We start from the raw sequence: 21900 nt of genomic DNA, 5'->3' as shown, positions 1-21900 counted from the left end.
AACAATGATCAATAAAACCAAAAAAACTTTCAGAAGGGCTGGGTAGTGATGATGTTCTCTTAAATACTATCTCGGAGTTGCTTTCAGCCTTTTTCAGTTTCTAGGTCCCTACTTGTTTTTCAGGAAATGCTTCTAGAGCAGATGTAAACTTAGGACAGTAGTGCTGCCTTTCCTGGGTAAGTTTACCCCGAACGGTCTCTCCATCTCCTATAAACAGCCCAGGATCCCCAGCAGTTCGTAACTGAAAACTGGCACGTTCAAAACCAAACACTAGAAAAACATGAAATAACCTTCAAGGAAGTGAGAAAAGGTTGGTAATCACCACAAAATACCTTACAAAGAGCAAACGCTGATGAAGATAAAAGCTTGCCTGCTCCACGCATATAGCATTCATTTAAAAAATAAAATAAAAAGCATTTTTTAACAACGCAATCACAATTTTACGTGAAAATAGAATAACCATTTCAAACTATTTCTTTGACCTGACTGCTGGACGCGGTGATGGCACACAAGGCCCGTGCGGCTGCCAGGGCACAGCCCCAGCCCGGGTTTAACTCCTGGTTCAGCAAGACACAGAGCAGCACAGGCCATCCCTTTAACCTCTTCTGTGCTTTCTAAAATGATTTTGAAAGTAGCCAGCAAACTCCAGACAACACCAGGGACACCCAAGGGTACGCACACCCAGAGGTAAGATTTCACCCGGCGGGGTGAAAAAAACAGCTTCGGTATTCGGAAGAGCAGGGAGGGTTCACCTCACTCCTCTCGGGACGGGCCCTCGCCCTGCCCGGCCCAGCCTGCCCACCGCTCGGTTCCAGGCGCGGGTGTGCTTCCTCCTGCGGGTGACTCGCCTCCCCGCAGCGCCGGGCCGGCCGCTTATCGCCTCCCCCGCACCGCCCGAAGGCCAAAACCGAGGCGGAGCGCCTCACGGCCGACATCTTAAGTGAGGGCAGGTGGGCGCCGTCCCGCCAGGTGCTAGTGGCGGGCGCCGTCCCGCCAGGTGCTAGTGGCGGGCGCCGTCCCGCCAGGTGCTAGTGGCGGGCGCCGTCCCGCCAGGTGCTAGTGGCGGGCGCCGTCCCGCCAGGTGCTAGTGGCGGGCGCCGTCCCGCCAGGTGCTAGTGGCGGGCGCGGCCATCTTTACTCAGGGCACGAGCCCGCCGGTGTCCTGCCAGCGCCATCTTGAGTAGGGGCACGCTCTGCCCTCAGCGCTGACCAGTAGCTGCCTCAGGAGCCATATTTGCTGAGGTCAACCCCCCCCCCCCCCCAAAAAAAAAACCCCAAAATCCCAAACCGGCCCCCTCAGCAGCCCACGAACACCTCGCCGGGTCCCCACCCCGCCCCTCCCGGCAGGCAGGGCGGCCTCCCCCGGCGGCGGGGCCCGCTCCTCCCCGGGGCCGGCGAGTCAGCTGACGGTAGCGGCGGTTTCCATCATGGCCGCCCGGCCGGGGCGGCTGTCGGCGGGGCAGGGGAGGCGGAGAGGCGCGGCGGAGGCCCGGATCCTGCTTCTCCTCTGGTTCGCGGGTGCAGCCGTGGAGGGAGCGGAGGGCACGGAGCCGCCGCTCAAGTGCGACGAGCTGAGGCTGGGGCAATATCCTAAGGGCGGCCGGGGTCGGGGGGGGGCGGCGGGGGTCGGTTGCTATGGCGATGGGGCCCGGGAAGGCGGAGGGGCTGGCGGCTTCTCGCCCCGGGCCCGGTTTGCTTGAGGGGGGGGGGCCGCTTGCCCAGCCGCCTCGGGTGGAGGGGGAAAGGGGAGGCGGAGGGTGTGAGGTGCCTGACAGGGTGTCAGAGAAAGCCTCGGGTCAGGAGCCCCGAGGGGGTCTCAGCTGGAAGGAGCGGGAGAGGGCACGTCTGCAGCGGCCTGGGTTCCTTTTGAGGGTGGTACAGTGTGTGCCTGTGTGCAGGTTTGGGGTGTCTCGTCGATTTGCAAAGAGAAGATCCCACGGGATGAGAGACCCCTCTCCCCCACCCCTCCACCTTCTTATTTTTTGCAGGACACTCGAGCGAGACGCGGTGGCTTTGCACAATGTCGAGTGCTCCTCCACAGTCTGAAGGAGCAGGGCGCAGGTGTTAAAGACTCTAGCTGCGAGGCTCCTGATTCTCCAAAGGGGCATCAGGCCTTCCCCAGAAAATGTTTGTTGATGGTAGCTGACCGTTGTTGATGGTAGCTGACAGTTATTGACGATCAAAAGTGTCAGGAAAGCAAATCTTGGAAAAGTTAACTTCATCTCCTGCTTTACTTGGCCATGGGAGTTCAGACTCTGGAAATTAGTTCCTGGTCAGGTTTTTTTTTTTTGTAGTCCAAATTCCTGGCATTTCAGATGTTTGTTTTTAGGCATTCTTTGAAATTTGTATGTTACTGTAGATTTACTCTTCTCAACCAAATGCCTCAATTTAAAGGTACTCTGATATTGAAATAAGGGAAGAAGACTGGATTAGGCGTGCTACCTTGTTGCCTTCAAATACAGAGGCTGTGACTGATAAATATTGTAGTTCCTTTAGGTAGTGCTGACTGCAGCACTAATTAAATGTGGAGCTTATGCGATATATTGGTGTATTAAATTGGATTAGCAGATTTGCTGTATGGTAATGTGCTGTTCCTATCTTGGGGGATGGGTAGGAACTAACATCAAGGTGCATCTTAAATCCTCAGGGTTTAAAGAGGGTGGAATAAATTACTGTTAAACCTGTTGTAGTGTTTGATATGAAAAATGTTTTCCTCAATTACCTGAACATATATGTGTGATGAGCCTAAAATAGACAACAGTACACAAGAACCTATGAATTGTACAAATCACACAGCATATGGTAAGGATTTCTAACTTAGGACATATATTGACAGTAACAACATTTTCTAAGGAAGTGTTCAATTTATGCATTTTTGTATCTGCTAGATGAGCTTTATAAAACATGGGATTAGTAATATCATTAGTGTGAAAGCCTAAAACATGTGTGTGGATTGGATGCTTTACTAAAAATGAATAAATACATTGTCTCTGATTGGTACATTTGTAAGTGAGGTTTCTGGTAAATCTCTTCAATGTATGTTATATCCTCTAGGCTCTGTCCTGCACTACTGTGATTAAAACAAACCGTTCCTGTCATACTCATTTTGCATATACTTATTAGAAGAATTGACACGTGACAGAACAGCCTTCAAAATCTATTTTTTACTTTTTTTTAAGGAAATATGGTGCCTTCCATCATCGGGAGGTTTTGGTGCCATGAGGCTCTGTTTTGAAAGCATTTACTTTTATTTTGATGTTAAATTCTGATGTACTTTGGAGTACAACAGAAAAATGCTTAAACTGATCACTTGGTTTACTGCATATGTTTAGCTTTTCTCATGTTTTCAGGCATTGAAATAAATAGTCTCTGTGTGAGCTAGTAGCACTACAGTTTTGCTTTATGTGCACTCATGTTTAAAATACATGTGTATGCTTGTTGTCTTTCATATTTTGTTTTTTATAAATGCTGAATAATTTTCTTCACTGGGATGCTGAAGGATAGTAAAGGTTTTCCAAATTCTTCAGAGACTGGATGAAAGTACTGTCCAAAATGGATCCCTTTTTAAGTTATCCAGTCCTTTACATCATCTTTGACATCATGTCCCTTATTATCAATGTCCAGTCAGTGAGCAGAAAGAATGTTCTGTAGTTTGAGATTGATCACAACTAAAATTGTTAGTCATCTAACCAGTTACCATGTGATTGTATTTAATAGACTATACATTTGAACAGGAGATAAGCTTCAGAGTGGGGAAAGTTGCTAGATTAATTAACGTTGTTTTCTGTGCCTGTATAGATTGTCCCCACAGTATTTGAGTCGCTTCCTGTTTCAGTATTATCTAAGTAATAGCAAGTTAATCTTCTGGATCATGCTTGAAGCACTACCGTTTCTGAACATCTTTCTGGGATCCATCACCCAAACAAATAGGGGATTAATTCAAAGCATCCAATTAGTCTCATCGAATAGCAGATTTCAAGTCTTACTGGCATGACATTGACACGAAAGCTGTGGCCTTTCCTATATCAATATATTTAAACTGCTGTGGCTTTCTTCTAAGTAAAAGAAAGTGCTGCTTTCTTTGCTTAGTTTTTTTTTACAACAAAGAATGTAGTTTTTTGTAGTTGTCTTAGATTAGGCACTTCGATGAGTAACTTCCATGTAGAACTTTATAGCAGTTAAGTCCAGACATAGCTCATGGGTTTTGGCTGTTACTAATACTGATGGCCTGAAATTAGTGGGGTTTTTTTGTTTTGTTTTGGTTTTTTTTCATTTTTTGGTCCCTATGCAATATGGATAGATATTTAAAAAAATACATATCCAAATCCTAGGTTTCTTGCCTGTAGGTAGTATTGGAAAATCTGGAAAGGAATGTTGAACCTGGCTTGCTGTTTTGTTGGAACCAGCCGACAGGACTCTCAAATACTGAAAACTGGTAGAAAGTGGGTAAAGGACTGGGATCTTTCCCTTTAAAACGACAGACTTAAACACTGAAGAGTGACTAATATTCTGGTAATACATTGGAAACTTTTAGCAGATGTCACTTTCTGCTGTGATTTCCACTTTGGTTCTCTTAAGAGTCAAACCTTAGCTTAGAATAATAGAATAATTTGGGTTGAAAGAGACCTCAGGAAGTCATATAGTCCAGCCTCCTGCTCAAAAGCAGCATTGGCACTGAATTCAGACCAGGTTGCTCAGGACTTTGTGCAGTCAGATCTTGAAAACCTCCAAGGATGGTGATGGCACCACCTCCCTGGTATGTCAGGTTCAGATTTCCCATTGACTCGTAACGGAGCCAAAATGGAAATTACAACAGAATTAGGGCAGCAGTTAGGTTTGTATATTTTACTTAATATGTATCATGCAGAAACACAAGTTAGTCATAGGACTGGCTTAAAAACCCATATTTTTTTAAAAAGTAATATGTCTGTGTGTACTGTGCTGTGTATCAAGACTGTTGCACAGTGTAACTTCATTTGTATATTTCACTTGTGTCTTGTCAGAAAAACCCTACAGTACCCAATTGGTTACTGCTTAATTTCAAATAATTTTTTTGTCCTCAGTTCAATGTCTGCCAGCACCAAATATAACTTGCAAAGATCACCTTGGCATAGAAAAAGTCTTTACAGGACATGAAGTTGGATTTTACAAGCCTATTCCATGTCGCAATGTGTAAGTACACTATTGTTTTTTGTAATAATTTGTCTTTGTTTTCACAATGAAGTTTTTCTAAAATAGTATGATGCGTTGATAGAAGGAAAAAGAAGTAAGGTGGAATCGTACACACGTTGAAGAGTACTTAATCCTCTAATAAGCACTGTAAGTAGTATAAGGATACAACATGCATGATTATAAGTAAATCTGTCTCAGCCATGGACACATTTGTTTAGTTATGTTTGTATCTTTGCTTTACCTTAGTATTTTACCTTTGCTTTGCTTAGTACTTTATTTACCCTGGCAGAAATTTGCCCCAAATGCTAAGGCTACATTTCACATATGCTTAAAATCCACGCAGCTGCTGAAAGGAGCTCCTCTGGGGACACCTCTCCATCCCTTTCCCTGACATACCCCACTGTATACTGAATCGGGCAACTGATCTGGGTTTGAACTAATTTGGATCAGTTCCCCAATCGGAGTCACAGTACAGTTGCTTCAAGTGCTTGTGCCAGCACAAGGATGAGGGCAACTCAAGGATAAGAGAGTGGAGAAAGGAGGGCTGGACTGGGCTTCTCTGTTCAGTGGCAGTACTGGTTCGTGCCAGTTCAAAGTGAGCCTGTAGATGCAGCTTAAGTTGTAGTATGCATGAATATTGGGGTAGTTTAAGTCTCTTTCCAGTTCCTAAAAAAATATCTTTTAGAGGAACTGTCCTCTATTTTTAAGCAACCTTTGTATTTAACCAAGTCCTCTGTGTCTTTTAAGAGCCTGTTTCTGAAACGTGAAAATGATGGACCTAGTTTTTCTAAACTACATTGTGAGCAATGGAGAGCTCTGGATACCAATAAATGTTCCAACTGGCCAATGCTAATGATCAGCGAACACCTGTCAGTGCCATTTGTTTCTCCTTTTTGTGGGATTCACGCAGGAGCCTTTTTCTTTTGTCCTGCTGGAATCTTTGGAAATTAAAACTCCAGTAATATTTGCTGGGTATTCCTTATCACACCAGTGGGCAAATAACTCTGGTGTGATACTTACTGCTCAATAATTTGCCTAACTCAGAAGTACAGCTCTGCCTCTTAGTTTCATAAATATTTTCTCTGTATTTAGTCTTCTCAACAGTCAAAGCTCAGCAAATTGAAGAAAACATATTATTACGTCTAATCAAATTTAAATGCTAGCAAACTAGACTTCAGTCACATTTTTGTCCAGAAACAATTGCATTTCAGTCCCATCTGTGATGGGGACTGAGAATAAGATGAGCTATACTAGTTTAATAAAATTGCTTCCTCTTTGGACTAGACAGTAATTCTTAGTTTTGAGTTTTTTGTATAAGTATATTTTTGGTTTAATATATTTTCTAGAAACATTTTAAAATGTAGTTTTTCTTTACATTTATTAACAAAAACCCAAATCTGTGTAGGCAGAAAAATGCCATCCTTCTTATGGTGTTTATTACTTGATCGTGACTATTATTTATGATGAAATAATCAATGGTTACACTATCAGAAGAACTTGCTGTGGCTTTTCCAGTCCCATGACTGCTAGTATGGCAGAAGGAGAAGAGGACCCTTTGTGGGCTTGCTGAAAACTCCAAATACAAGTGTGAGTGTCGAAAGTGTTATGCAAGCATGCCCTTGATAAAGCCCCAAAGCCAGTTAAAAATGGCAGCAAGGTTAATATTAGCATCCTTCATGTGTACACTTGTTTAAAAAGCGGTCTAATCACTGATATTTATATAAGCCTTTCATAAGGCATTTTGAATGTTACCTAAGTGTTAGAAACATTATTTTAAGCAGGAATCTCTAGCTTAATATTACAACATCAGGCCTGCCCTTTCTACTGCTTTTTGGAGATTTTTCCAGCATCTTGCCTGAGTTTTGACGGAAACTATAACTGTATTCTGGCAGAAGTAACTGCATGTGATTTAACCAGAAAATTGGTTTGAGAAGGCATCTTCCCAAAGCAGGATTGTCCTAGCATGGGGACAGCAGGTTTATGTCTATCCCTAGCTTTTGGGAAGGACAAATCAGCAAGTTGTGCTTAGCCAAAACTGTAATTTAGCAACAGTCCAGATAACAGTTCTGGGATCCAGTTATTTTAGAGCAAGACCAGGAGATGTTACATATTTGTATAAGTAGATGTGTTCAAGTTCAGTTGCTCCTACTATAAGTTCAAGGAGAAGCTTGTAAGTGGTAATAAGGTTGCTCCAGCAAAAAAGTACTGGGAGTCAAGATTGTTCTGGTTTGGTTTTAATTTGATGTTTTGAAGGTAGATTTTTTTTGCCAAATTCTAGAATTCCCTCAATTGGCACTCTGTCATGTATTTTGCTTAATATGTGCAGGCCCCGACTCTGCGGACTTGAAATGTCCATTGTTCAAGTATTGCCATTACAGGCAAGGAGTCCGTAAAATGGTAGTCTGTGAAATTTGTGAAGTTCAGTGTGGACAGGTGTCTGAGCAGTGCTAAGAGACCCCAAAAGAGGATGGAAGCCACCATGACCTACAGCAGTGCCTGGTATCAACTGGTGTGGAAGAGCTGGAAGAAAAAGTCTTTGACATGGCAGCTGGAAGAAACGTATGCAGAAGAAATAAAGATTGGATGAGGCTGAGAAGCAAGAAAAAATCAGAAGAGGAACTGAAAAGAAATTGCATCTTTTACCCAATTGTAGAAGTTCCTTTAGATGCCTGGGATATGTTATTTTTCTGCTTGCTGGTTTAGTCTTCAGTGCATGTTTTTATCTGAAAGAGTAAGTAAGACAAAGGAAATACAAGAGTGGATGCAGCCTTGTTACGGTATTAACATGCTTCCACTTTATACTAGATTTCTTCTGCCTGCCAGTTTGATGTTGGCTGGGTTGCAGACTGTTCTGCTTTTAAAAGCATCTCAATGCATAGGCGAGTGCTCAGTTTATTACTAGTTTTGATCAGGAGCATCTCAAATTAAACTGTGTTCCCACCTTTTGTGTAAGAGCTCTTTTTATGCTTTAGTGTCCTTGGAGGGTTGTTGACACTTTGTAGTTGATAAGAAATTTCCAACAGTTTACCTTAACTTTTAAATAAAACCATTAGTGTTCTTTACAGTGGAAACAAGACAGTTCTAAAGATGATAATTTACGTTACATTAGCTTCCAGGAATGCCCAGTATGTTCTGTGTTGCTAATAAGCGCTAAGTAACAAATATTGAGGTAAGAGTCATGATTTAATCACTTAATGTTGCCATTAAATTTTAAAGTCAGTAAATGTAGATAATAAGCAAAAAGGTAGATCTTTATTTGGCATTGAAAGTGCTTAATAAAGGTGCTTGGACCTTTCTCAGCTACTGTCTTTGTGAAACTCTGTGTTTTATTCAACTGTCAACTAAGAGTTTAATTTGGGCTTATTAAATAATTGCTGGCACATAGTAGTGCACGTATCAAAACAGTGAATTATTGAATATTTTTAAAGTTCTAATTACATTTGGGCTTGCTTTTCAGAATGCAGCAAAGGATGCAGCAAGTTCTAGTATTGATAGCTGTATGTTTCTAGCTCACTTATTAGTGTAAAGTTCACATCAGCAGTGACTGAAAGTTACAGGTGGTTAGGTGGCCACATCACTGCAGCTGTTGGCAAGAATGGTGCCAATTAGTATAAATCTCAAAAAGTCTGTTGCATCTGTTTATTTTGTATGACTAACCATGGGATGCTTAACTTGTACATCTTTGTATCATCAGCAGTTCTTTTCATTTGTGAGTTTGTGCCATTTACTACCTTTAGAGTGTAGTAAATAGATACATGACTTACCCTTTTTGCTGAATCCTTCCTGCAGCTTCTTCAGCCAGTGGCCATGGTTCATTTCTCCTTCAGATCTCATTGCAATTGCTGTCTCTGCTGACATCTCACCTGTCTATCCTGTTCCTCTCGATTTGGCTGCATGTGAGACTAATGCCTACGGACAGTATGCATATACCTCTTAGCTTTCTAGGGTTGTCTCAGTAGGGCTGAACTGTTAGGAAGTACTCTGTGAAACTGGGAATGTATCAGCAACTGAATTATGTCTTGACAAGAAATCATGATTTAGTTTCAGAATGATCTGTATTCTGCAAGAGTATACTTGAGTTGCAACAGCTGAGGTTCCTTTATGGAGGATGCCTACCCAGTTTGAAAGCTTAACATTATCAATTCTGTGTCCGTTAATTGAAGATAAATAACAAGTCTGTTGGTTTTTTTTTTTTTAAACTGAAGCAGCAGGCAAATGAGTCACTACTTTAATTCTCAAAAGTATTGAGCGAATATATTTTGCAGTCATTGTCTACATTACTTGTTTCTTTGGCAGAAATGGATACTCCTACAAAGTGGCAGTGGCTCTGTCCTTATTTCTTGGATGGTTGGGAGCAGATAGATTTTATCTAGGCTATCCTGCATTAGGTAAGTTTATTTCTTATTTTTTCTTTGAGGTAAAGCTTATTGTTGTGACTGAGTTATATGTGTATACTTACATTTTGAGTAATGAAGGCTGACAGTCAAGTTTTAATATTTACAACTAGAATCCTTACTTTATTGTCAAGTAAGGTAAAATCCGGCATTATCCTGAGCCTGCTATTCTGTTGGAGTGAGTGGTGACAAATGGATATATAGTTGTCCAACAGATAAAATCCTAATAAGCAAACATTATTATTGCTATTCATAGTTTTGCTTTACGTTTGCTTTGCACTGATGTTTACCACAGCATTCTTTGTGAGGCACTGAAACAGAAGTGGTTTTGACTCATGTGCCAGCTACTTAAATGATGCTTGATTTTACCAGGAAAATAGTGGACAACCTTTACAGTAAACTTAGTGTTTTGGGATATGGAATTTATTCTGGCAAATGCATACCTTCAAGATAGCTCATGGTATTAACAGTTCTGCAGAAGCTGGGACCTTTAATAAGACCTACTTCTGGTTAGTGTTTTTAGGACCTGAATCCCAGGGTGATGGTGCCACTGGCTTTTAAATAATGGAAATACCTTAGTACGTTAGAACTACTTTCACTGGCTTTGTTTCTGAGCTGGACAAATGGAGTAAAATTAAGTCTAGATAGCATGGAGCAATGAGTTGGAAAAAGCTATACATGTTACTGTCACTTCAGCTAGGAATTCTGAGTTTCTGCCCATTAAATGCGAACGCTTGGTTTTTTTAATAACATTATCTGTCCTTCTCGATAATCTTGCATTAACATCTATGTCTTTTTTCCCTGAGATTCTATAATTAGTACTTACTTTGTCCATCTGTTTCACAAAAAGGTACATTTTTGGAAGTGGTCCATAAGGTCCACCTTTTTGTTATACCACTGGATTTGGAATAATAATTTGCAGTAATTATTTTGTAATATATTGTAGTAATTTAGATCTATAAATCCTCCATTCTTATATAGGAGTTCTTTATGCTCATGCTTGTTAACCCTGCTGGAATATACTGTAGCCAGTAACCAAAGGTAAAAGACTTAAAATTCAACTCTTCAAAAGTCAGGTTTTCAAGCTTTTGAAAGGTAAGGAAGACAAAAGCAAATAGGTTACAGTAGAAAAGGAAAAAAGAATAACAATCAATACATTGGATTCCTTGACAGTGGTTGACTGGGGATTTTTTATGACATCCATGCCTTGGCAAAAAAATGATTAAGAAAGGTTAATAGTATTGAAATATTTTGTGCAAGTGTAATGAAGACTGTAAATGTTCTTTGGTTTATTTTTTTCCCCTCTCTTTTGCTTAAAGAGCGTACAAATACAAACAAGCTATTGAATACGAAGAAATCAGGAAGGCAACCTCTTCCTCTCCCACACACTGTGAACTAAACCATAAGTTATCACTGCGTAAGAGCACTATTTTTTCCCTCTATGCTTTACAGCAGTTTATTTTCTCAGTGTGATCTGCTTGTAGGGAGGGAAGTGAGGAGGAAGAAAAAGATCAACTTTACCCTGCGCTCCAGAAATATATGCCAGGTTCAGAAACAGTTCTTTTATATCCAGTAACATAACGGAGCAGCCAGTTCCTCAAGTAAACTGGAGCTGCTGCTGGAACCAGCAATGGTAAGAGAACTGCTGGGTTGCTAAAATGCCAACTGGCAGTCAGGTTCAGGACCACAGCTTGAGAGGAGACGGTATAAGGAGTGTCACAAATAAGTATCTTAAATGGTGACTGCGCTCCATGCAGGTGATAACAAAGTAAACTCTTCACCAGAGTTTGACATTATTTAATTGTCTTAACTGTTGTTTCCTAAGGCTAGCATTTCTTTAGCTGGCTGTTTCCCTTATGTTTTGTTACGCTGCTGCCAGTACTGATACGCAGGCTAACTGTGTCTGGCTGCTGCAAGTCTTGCGCATCAGCCACTGGGAACAAACTGTTTTAAAAAATTACATACTTGGGTTTTTTGCACATTTAAGTGGCACCACTTTGGTTGTAATATGCACGTAGGCTTTTCTTCTAATCAGCTGAAAGACCATCCTGCTACTACTCTTTCATCTTCTTGGTCATTAGGTATTTTTCCCCGTTCTCTGTGACTACTGTGTTGCTCCATGCAGAGATTATAAACTGTCTCCCTGGAGTTTATAAATCAGGCTAGTTTCATCTTGTCAACTATGGGAGCTATATCCAGACAGTGGGATGCTCTTCCTGCAGCATGCATGCAGTTATTCCCCCTCTCTCCTCCATATGCAGCCTCATAAACAGGGCATGGGGGAGAGGAGGTGGTATGCAGGACAGATTGCTGCTTCTGAGAGAGGGGGAGCACAAAGGAGGAGGCGGAGGTCAGGAGACCTTCAGGTGTTTGACAGAGAGCAGGCCCGTTCTTTGGAAAACAGCTGCGTGGTTTTACTAGCACGTATTATGCAGCACAGCACAACTTGTGGCTGTGGGGAAGAGGTGCTCTGGGATGCCACACTGGCTGATGTTACCAACATGTTTCCTCTCTTGCCTCAGAAGTGTGCTGGCCCTTGTAAGCACGGTAAGGGTATGCTTTTTAGCAGGGAACTGTGTTTTGCCTATACAGCACAGCCTACAACTGACTTAAATGCAACAGATATGCATTCCTCTTCATACTGTCTATGCCTGGGTAAAGAGATAAATGTCTTCACAATGAGTATCTCATTCTCAAAATAACCTAGAAGTTTGCTGAAGTTCAGCTGAAGTATTGCTTACAATATATATAGTACTCATTGCATTATATTTATTGTACAAGAAACTACTGATCTTAAAAAAATAATAAAAATTAAGACAGCCTCCTTTTGAAGGCATTTTCCAAATGAAGTCTGCCTTGCATGGCAACTTCCAATGAAACATTTATCTGTTAGTTGCGATTCCCATATATTTTCTATTAATCTTTCATTTATTCATAGAAAAATAACATTTTTGAATACTGGTTAAAAAGAAGTGTAAATATATATGTATATATATTCAAAATAAATTCCAATTTCAGCAAAAATATAAAAATTATACAAAGGATTGTTCTCCAAAGAGCATGTTCTGAAAATCAAGTCAGTGTGTGCTGCAACTCATGAGATGGTAGAAAGTCTCTTTCTATTCATAAGTAAATTTTGCACCTCAAGTTGCGATTTTTTTCTGTCTGTGCCTCAGTCAAAGAAAGGAAAATTTCCAGTAACTTGGTTATCAACTTTTGCCTGCCTTTGTTTAAGAATATTTATCTGTTTAAAAAAAAAAAAAAAAGTTAATGTTTAAAATCTTTACCGTGTATTCAGGATGTATAAATATAAATATGTGGTGGTTTTTCCCTGGTAATTAAAGATCTTTTGACTGTAGGTCTGTTTCTAGATGCATGCATATATATATATATACACACACACACACACATATATATTTTGTGGGGTGGGGAGAAAGTTGGGATGTGATTGCCACCAGAAACCTATGAACTTCATAGTGACTGGCTTAAAGCTCCAGTTAAATTTTATTTTCCTTTTTTAGGTTTGTTAAAGTTCTGCACTGTAGGATTTTGTGGAATTGGTAGTCTAATTGATTTCATACTTATTTCAATGCAGGTAAGTCAGGGCTTTCAAAACAAGATACAAATCTGTGTTTGTTAAAACTTTGATTTGATTGCTAATTCTTTGTTAGCATTTTAGCCTTAAGAACCTTTGTATATTGAAAAATAAAGGCATTTATTTTAGCTCTCTTTGTAGATTGATGTTGTAGAATATGGACACAAAATATCAATATATTTATTGTTTGAATTAAAAAATTAGATTAGCTATCTATAAATACTTGTAATGAAAAGCTTGGAAGATATAACACCATCAATTCACTTTGTCAGAACCTATGACCTCTTTGTGACACAGTGTTGGACTTTGCATGAGTTATCCTGCTGTTCCCAGAATCCTAAAGTTCTGTGTTTGCATGTGCTTTATACTGATGGAGTCCATCATCTGGGGTGTCCATGCAGTGTGCAGGAGAGAAGACATTGCTGCTTATTTTTTCTGCCCCTCCTCCAAATACAAGTCCCATATCACCTGAGAGCGGTGACTCTGGGATTCATGATGGTTAAATCCTCAGCTGGGGTGACGTCTTGTGGCGTCATGACATTGCAAAATTGTCTTATTATACAGTGCGTCCATTTAGCATGAATTGAAATTTCCTATGATGAACTTAAAATGCATTGTGGAGATGGGAATTGTTTGTGTGGGTTTATAGAAAAATATTTTTAAAGTATGCATCTTTGTATGTACATCTTTTAAATGATATGCATTCTCAAATTCCTTTCTATGCTATCGCAGTGATCTTGCCTCAGATCACTTACAGATACAGCTGAGAGTATCTTTCATCTCTCCTTATTCATCTCCCTGGTGACCCCACATCAATTTAGCCTTTCCAGAACAAAAAAGCCATGATCTTCTCTCCTTCTCTCCATTCCTTACCTGTGCAGTATTTCAAAGATACTTGTCATCAACCTAATTCTCTCCTGCCTACCCTCCATTGTTCAAGAAAAGTGGTTTGGAGCCCACTCATTTGTTAGCCTGATTTTGTGACTCAAATCCGCATCGGCTTAACCTAGTACCAGCGCCTGGCTGTGTAATTTGGTTGATTAGAAGCCCCAGGGAAATGTTCCTCCTGAGAGAGTGCTCGCTAAAATAGTTAAACTACAGCATAACTTCAAAATAAATCTAGTTTCTGTTTGACTAATTAAGCATGACTAATTTTATGATGGGAAAATTAGCAGTAATTGAGACATTAGCACAAAGTGTATATTTCACTTCATGTTGAAAAGTCTTGGTTCTTTTTCTCTTGTAGATCGTTGGACCTTCCGATGGCTCTAGTTACATTATAGATTACTATGGAGCAAGGCTTACACGGCTCACTATTACCAATGCAACATTCAGGAAAATGCAGACCTATCCTTAACCCTGGCAGTAAGTGTCATAAATGCATAGGTGCATTTTATTTTTACAGATGGACCCAGTCGTCCACTGAAATTGCTGATGACTTATTAATTACACTTCATCAGAACTGCATATTAAATGTACATTGAACAAAGATGATAAAATATGAAAATTCCTCAAGTGAGTGAGGTTACCTCAAAGCGCTGAGTTTCTTTGTGACTGCTCTATTTCTGTGAGCACATAGTTTGTTGCTAAGTGGTACCATTTGTGAAATGTGCAGACTTTTACAATTTGCACTGATGTTGTTCTGTGTCTGTAAGTATAATTTAGAGTGTTACAGAGAGGTGGAGAAAGAGTTGTTCAGAACAACTATGCTGATCTTTAGTCCATTGAAATTGATGAGAGTTTGAGCATGGATGGGCCAGGATTACATTTGGTGTCTGTTTTCATAACTATGCGTGGCATTTTGTAAATGAACTTAAATATCCCAAACCACAGAAACTGCCTTTCTTTCTATCCTGTTAGTTAAAATCCAGACAGCCCTAAATCTTGTGCTGGTGTATTCTGTGAAATTCTATTAATTGAAATAATTATTTCTGTAAAGCTTAAAGTCAAGTTTTGGTCAAGTTGCAAAATTTGGTGATCAACAGTAGAAATATGGATGCATAAAAAATGGAACCGTAGATGACACATCACAAAAAAGGAGGGTGCATGCTGGGGTGCCCTGAGGTTAGAATAGGAAATAATCGTTCTGCTTATTTTGATTTTCTTCTTTTCCCCTCCCTTGCAACCATCCATGGTGAAATACATCCCTTCCTTTTCTGAAAAGAAATCGGTGCATGTGTTTTACAGCTACAGAATGTCAAAAAAGTGAATTCTTTGTACTAATAAAGCCCTTAAAAGGTTCTGATTTTAGATCAGTTGTGTTTCAGTGAAATAAATTCTGTGTCCTTCAAAGTTGTTTGACCAAATTCTTTAGGACAACCAAGATTTACCTAGATGTTCCTTTAAAGAAAAGTATATACACACAGAGACAGAAAACATGTCAACAGAATCTTCATGTTATTTGACCAATTTTAAACATTCCTTTCACCTTCTAATGAAAACCAGCAGTAATGTAGTGAGAAATCCACATGATATAAACTTTAGTGTAGATTTTTTTTCAAAAATTTGGCCTATTCTTTTGTTTTTCAGATGAAACTTTCAAAATGTTATTAATGTGTCCACAAGTGGTATTTTTAAGGGAATTACAAAAAATGAGATTCCTAAATTGATTTTTAAAAGTGCAATTTTTGGGTTTTACTCTCTTTTAAACCTACATTAGGACTGTTGCACAGAAAGCTTTGTAAAGCTGTTTTTTTCCAAATCGGCGTAACCTGACATACCACGTAATGAGAATAAACCACAAGGAATACTTTGTGCTTAACATTAATTCTTTCCTTCACGCAAGAAAGATGGAGTTTTGGAATACTTGCTAACATTCATTTTACTTGTGGGTTCAAGGAGACAAGAACGCTCTGTTAGCTTCGTTCACTTGCCTGATATTTGTTGCATCTCCCTTTTGTCTCTCTTTCACTGAATGCTCTTTGTGCATGTCAGTTTTGTTTCCTGAAATACTTTCAAAAACAGACAGGAAGTGGATGGAAAATAAATGTTTCAATCAAATAAAATCTCGTGGCTAAGATCATCCTGTGACTTGTCTGCTTTTTGTTTTTTAACCCTGAAGCTGTGAAAATAGGAAGATACCATGGACATTATAATAAAAAAAATAGCCTTGGGCAAATCATCACACCAGATTTCGTTCTAAAATCTGTCTCCACATGTACGAGTAGCAGAGGGCTTGACTTTCAGCAGTCCATCTTGTGCTTCGTTATCCGTAAAAGAATACGGAAGCTATTTTGTCTGAATCAGATGAAAATATGATTAGTTATGAGGTCCATCAGATAGTTTGTTAATCCCAGAAACCAAGTAGCCAGCAGAGAGAAAGATTTGTTATTCCAAGTTACAGCATTTCTGTAGAAACAGAAGATGTGTGTCAACCAATCCAGGAAATAAAAACTGCTACGGGATCCTTTCATCCCGATGCTCTCTGGTTTATGATACCAGTGCATGCTCTTGTCAGGACTGCACTGCTTTGTCATAGCAGTCAGAATGAAGCCACGGGTGACCAGACAGAGCAATGTTTTGAGCCTTAGCAAAAATTTATTTCTCTTCCCTTTAGATGGTATTCCACTTGATCCTCTATCTTGTACTAACAACTTTCCACTTCTTTCACAACCCTCTCCTTTCTCTGTGAAGCCTTTTAGAAATTAGTGCCACAGATGGCTTAACCTTTGAAACTTGGATACTGTTGGAATTATGATATATCTCTGAACATTCATATCTGCCTTTCTATATGCTTGTTTAGTTGCCTAGCTGAAGTTTAGAGAGAGTTAACTGAGTAAGCAGATAGTACTGCAGGCCAGTAGAGAGTTAGTGAGGTCTTTGTTTTCATCTTGTAATTGTCAGATATGGCATGTTTACCATAAGGGCTGTGAAAAGTGTGATGCAAGATGTAAAGCTGTCCCACTGTGTTAATAATAAATTGGCTACAGTAATATTTATCAAAATGTCTGTCCTATGATGATTTTCTGTGTTGCTGCCTGCTTTAGCTTTCTCCTGTCAATCAAGTTGTCCATCCTAGCATTTCTGTAGTTCTGATTGCTCTGACTGCACTGGAATAGTCTTCTCTCTGAATTGTTTTCCCCCGAACAGTTGCAAAGCAATAAAAATGATTAGACAATGTACTATGTCATCCTCCTGCCTCGTTCCAAGATAAAATGATAACTGCTGGCCTTGCAGGTATTCAGGAATCCTTTCAACATTCCAACAAGACCAAGAAGTATTATTCTGTATCTGTAAAAATAAAGAACATAAAAAGTAAAGGCCAGAGTTTAAAAAAAGAATTTGAAGTGCCTAGCCTTTAAAAACCTGTATAAAGCTATTCACTGAAGATGCTGCAGATCTATGCCAGGAGTTAAATCCAAATCTTCCCTAAGTACCAGTGCAGTTCAGTCATTGCAAAAATGACTCCATAAACCTGTCCCTTTTTTTTTTTTTATGTCTGTTTTAGGATTTTCTGCAACGTGCTTAACCATGATCTGAAAAAGCAGTAGCTGGTAGAAACATTCAGCTTTGGGCACTTTGTATTCACTCACACAGTGCAGAAGTGGTTGTACTTAGGTGTGCTTACTGTATTAATAAATTACTCTGGATTGTATTTGTTCAGATAGGTCAACCTGTGCTTCTTTCACTTGTGTTTAGAGCTCGTTTTCCGAAAGAGCGGATTTAGAGATATTTTAGAACAAAATCTCTGACTAGTTACTCCTCCTGTGATTTAAATCGCAACTATGCTATGGCAACTTCCTGTGACAGTATTTTGTTATCGTAACTGTTTCCCTCTCCACCACCACCCACCACTTACTACATGAAGATATCACTTCTGCTTTCAGGACCTGATAACACCTTAAATGTTAGGTTTTATTATGTTTCCAAAGATGTATTACTGTATGTCTGCCAGTAAAACTTCTCAGCTCCACAGGAAGGTCTTTGTGTTTGAAATGCTCCGTTAGAATTTTTTTGGAGAACATCTGTTGTCACCCCATCAAGAATTGTTTCCTTTGTTCCTCAAGAGTATATTCAGTTATATTTGCTTACACAGCTATGTCTATTCAGACTTCTTGCATCTCTTCTCAGTGTTTTGGGGTTTTTTTATTTTTAGATTCATTAGGTGTTTAGTCCATTTCTGCACTGAGAGCCATTCCTGTTGCTTGCTCTGCAGTTTTCAAACCTGTTTCCTCCAGAAAATGATGTTGAATACAATAAGGTTGGGTGCTTAAGCACCCAGTTGGGGAAATGCCAAAGGCAAGATTTTGCAAGCAACCGTACGTTTCCATTGCCTCATAGGACTGTCACTAATTGTGTGATTGCCTATTATTTCACTAATACATCATACAGTCTTTCAAACTCAGCGTCATCTCATCCCTAACTACTTTGCCATTTTCATTATTATGAATGGTCACTATATGGCTTTTTTTAAAAATGCATCATTTTAGTTCATTTAAATCATGCTTTTTAACCAGCTACTATGTTCTGGGTTCAGCCTGCATCAGAGTCTGCCAAGAGGTGAAATACAAGAGATTATTCTGTTTGCATCTTCTGCCTGAATTTGAGGAGAAAAAATAGCTTAACTTTAGGCATATGCTTAAGTGTTTTGCTAGACTGAAATTTGATCAAGACTCTTCCCACTTTCTTCCTCTCAATCCATCTGTGTTACCCAAAGAACGTTTCTAATCTCTGTGAATTAGAAGAGAAAATAGCGTTCTGTATGGAAACCTTAGCACTGACAGTGTAAGTGATTAATAATATTTGATACAGCTCTATGACATCCTATGTGTCACAACTTCTTTTTTTCACCTCAGAGCTGCTTTTCGTTGACTCTTGTTCATGTATCAGCTACCTTTGGACATCCTGCCACAAGTTCTCAAAGTACCTCTAGGAGGAATTGGACTCTTCAGAGTTGAATCAAGTATGTAGAAATGTCACGGCATCGCATCAGGGTATCTTTTATATATATGAAGCAAAGACACGTTGGGGAGCAGTAGATGTTAATAAGAGGGGATTGTGGGCTTCAGTTTCTGCAAAAGTATGCCTGAAACCTAAAACCGTGTTGTCTCTTTGCCTTCTGCTTCCTGAAGGTGGAGCCAAACCCCCTATCAGATCTCCAAATCTTCTGAAGTTGTTCTTTATCATACAGCAAGGACTTAGCACTCCGGTATTTTTCCTTGCACAACAGAGAAAACTGGAAAGTGGATGTGAGGATTCTGTCTGGCCAAGATGCATTTTGCACTATGCTTACTCTCTAGACCTAAGACTGTGGCAAAGGAAAAGAAAGGAAATATAAGAATAAAAAGGGCAGTCTCAATGCTGTTTGCACTGTGTGTGATGAAGATCTAGTTCCATAAACTCCCAACAAAATAGTGTTTAAAAAATACTGCTTGTCTCAAATACAAACTCCTTGCTTTTCCCAGGATTTCTGATTCTTACTCTTTGTGCTTCATTATAATCTCAAACATACTCATGCTCCGATAATTCTCCATTATACATTTGAATGGCTGCTTTCAAGACTGCAGTGCTTTCTCCGAGAAGCACAGTTCTCAGGCTCTGCAGATGCGTATGACACAGCAGAATTTTAGGCAGTATAAAAATTATAAAGATCAGTTTCCATTACTGTAATTACTATATAAATCCTATCTTTAAGAGGCTTAGAACAGGCCTATTTAACCTTGGTTTGAGCTGAGGCTTGGTCCAAGTCTGATAGGTTGAACACCAAATTCTTTTTCTTTTTTTTTTTTCCCTTTTCTCTGCAGCATCGTAACTTAGCAGGGAGTGGGGCGGGGAGGGAGATGGATCCAGTGCATCCTCTCTGCTCTGACAGGGTAGTGGCTGTAATCGGGCAATATACCTGTCCCCAACCAACAGCAAGACTAAACGAGATGTGCATTTTGTTACATCTGAAAAGCACCGTTTCTCCCCTTGGAACCTGTGGCTGCTTCTCTTACACAGCTGTACTCCAGAACAGGTGTGTGAGACGGCTCGGAGGCAGATGATCCACAGAGTGCAACTAGAACCGTCAGATCCTAGACTCTTTGCAGGGCTGTAGAAGTAATTCCCATCTTTTATGTCATTTGCACCACCTCGATGAAAGCGAAGGTGTTGGCTGCCCTGGTGCTTCCCCTTCGGGTAGCTGAGATGCCTGGAGCTGCCTCCAGCTGCCTTTCAGGTCAAAGCATTCAAAATTGAGAAAGAAGTTGGAAGCACCATATGCAGAGGTTGGGGATATCCTGCTCCATTGCTTAAGCATGCCAGACTTAGCTGTAGGCCAGAGAGCAGCTTTGATATGGATAGCCATTACACTTACTCAAAAGAAAGTCTGGCACAGCATTTTCCATGTCATGAACCTGTTCTGCAGTGGGTGCTTTGCCCCCTAGTCAGTAGAGCGGTAGGAATGAATTTATTAATGTATTCTGTTTCCTTTACACAGTCTTCTTCAAAGTTCTTTGGATTTACCGTGGAGAAAACATGGCAAGAACATGTAAGAGGAGATCACTGCCTGCGAAGAACTGACTGAGTGTTCACCTTGAGCCTGACAAGACTGCCCACCATATGGATTGTGTTGGCAGAGGCAGAAGCCTGGGGAATGCAGAGGTGGGGGGTAATTTTTAGGGCTTGCATTCCATGGTCCCATTGATTATAACCCTATTAAGAGGATGATGCATGTGACTTTTAAGTTATTTTGTTAACTAAGTGTAAGCAATGGATGTGTCATGCTAACAAACATAATTGCTGGTGTGTCTAATACAGTATGTAAGTACAGTATAGTGAATTTAAAAGGTTGTGGTAATCTAAGAATGTTAAAAGGGAAACGTGTGCCTGGGGGGTGTGGGGGTTGGGGAGAAAAACGACTTACTTGACATTCACTGTCTTCCTCCCAGCTCCTTTGCTAAAGTAGGAACAGAATCGGAACAAAAAAATGTTTGTTTTACAGCTGTACCAAGTTACGGCGTGGACTCGTGCTCCCCCCCTCCTCTCCCACTTGCATCAAGTACATCCTGTACTTTTGGCAACATGTTGACTGGATATTTAAAAGCTGTGAACTGTTCTGAAAGTTTCACATACTGGGTTATGGGCCATGTGTGTTTGATCAAAATTCAATTACTGCACTGTACCATGCTTGGAAACCTATCATCCCAAGTTATGAAGTATGACGAAATAGGCTAATCTAATTGGTTCAGTATGGGAGCAGTATCAACCAAGCTTGTTATGATAAATAGCTTCCTGTGTTAAAGGTTCTCTAGAGCTTAAGTATCTTGGCTCACCTCCCTCTACAAAATAAGAATAGTGTTCCCTGGGAACAGTTACATCACTGTCCCTCTCCTACATTCACAATTAAAGGTTTGTGGATTTTTTTCATCTTGCTATTACTTGAATAGATAAACTGTGGCCATCTACCCCACTTCCATCTCCTTCCCCTTTCCTCAGGTTAGGTCATGTTGTGCTTCCTGTGAGTCTGCCTGATCTGTTTCAGGGCTAGGTAAGGCAAGCTTGACCAGGATGCCAAAACCCATCCTGGGCCGGAGGCTGGGATTTGTGTGCTGGTGTCAGTGCATACGACATGTCTGTTTGTATAAAGAGTTGGAATTTTTGATGTTAAGTTAAACGTGGAAGCACTTTAATCTTTCTAAGCATCTAATAAAAGAACTTTTGTATAGCAAATGTCATACCTATGGATGTGCTATTATCTTCTTGAAACTGAAATTTTAGTTCATCAGTAGTTAAACGCAAATCCAATATGCAAGTGCTGGA

The 21900-nt window shown here is 40.1% G+C and overlaps 1 protein-coding gene across 4 annotated transcripts; it reads left to right on the top strand.

The window, feature by feature from the left end:
- The first annotated feature begins 1268 nt into the window (after positions 1 to 1268).
- On the top strand, positions 1269 to 21815 carry TM2D1 (TM2 domain containing 1). 4 transcript variants are annotated; one of them, XR_008237310.1, is made up of 9 exons: positions 1269 to 1589; positions 2733 to 2802; positions 5064 to 5172; positions 9469 to 9560; positions 13088 to 13161; positions 14408 to 14526; positions 18957 to 19063; positions 19233 to 20118; positions 20579 to 21815. XR_008237310.1 is itself a non-coding variant. In XM_052802454.1 (7 exons), the coding sequence occupies exons 1-6, from the start codon at positions 1428 to 1430 to the stop codon at positions 14516 to 14518; spliced, it is 618 nt and encodes a 205-aa protein (XP_052658414.1). In that variant the 5' UTR covers positions 1269 to 1427; the 3' UTR covers positions 14519 to 14526; positions 20577 to 21815. The 4 variants fall into 4 exon arrangements, 2 of the variants coding, with proteins under 2 accessions (XP_052658414.1, XP_052658413.1); XR_008237309.1 differs by having other exon boundaries at positions 18957 to 20118; XM_052802454.1 differs by lacking the exons at positions 18957 to 19063; positions 19233 to 20118 and having other exon boundaries at positions 20577 to 21815.
- The last annotated feature ends 85 nt before the right edge of the window (positions 21816 to 21900 follow it).

The sequence above is a fragment of the Harpia harpyja genome, chromosome 11, assembly GCF_026419915.1.
Source record: "Harpia harpyja isolate bHarHar1 chromosome 11, bHarHar1 primary haplotype, whole genome shotgun sequence".
Classification (NCBI taxonomy): domain Eukaryota; kingdom Metazoa; phylum Chordata; class Aves; order Accipitriformes; family Accipitridae; genus Harpia; species Harpia harpyja.
The sequence above is the reverse complement of the archived record's forward strand: the minus strand, read 5'-3'. Positions and strand labels throughout refer to the sequence as shown.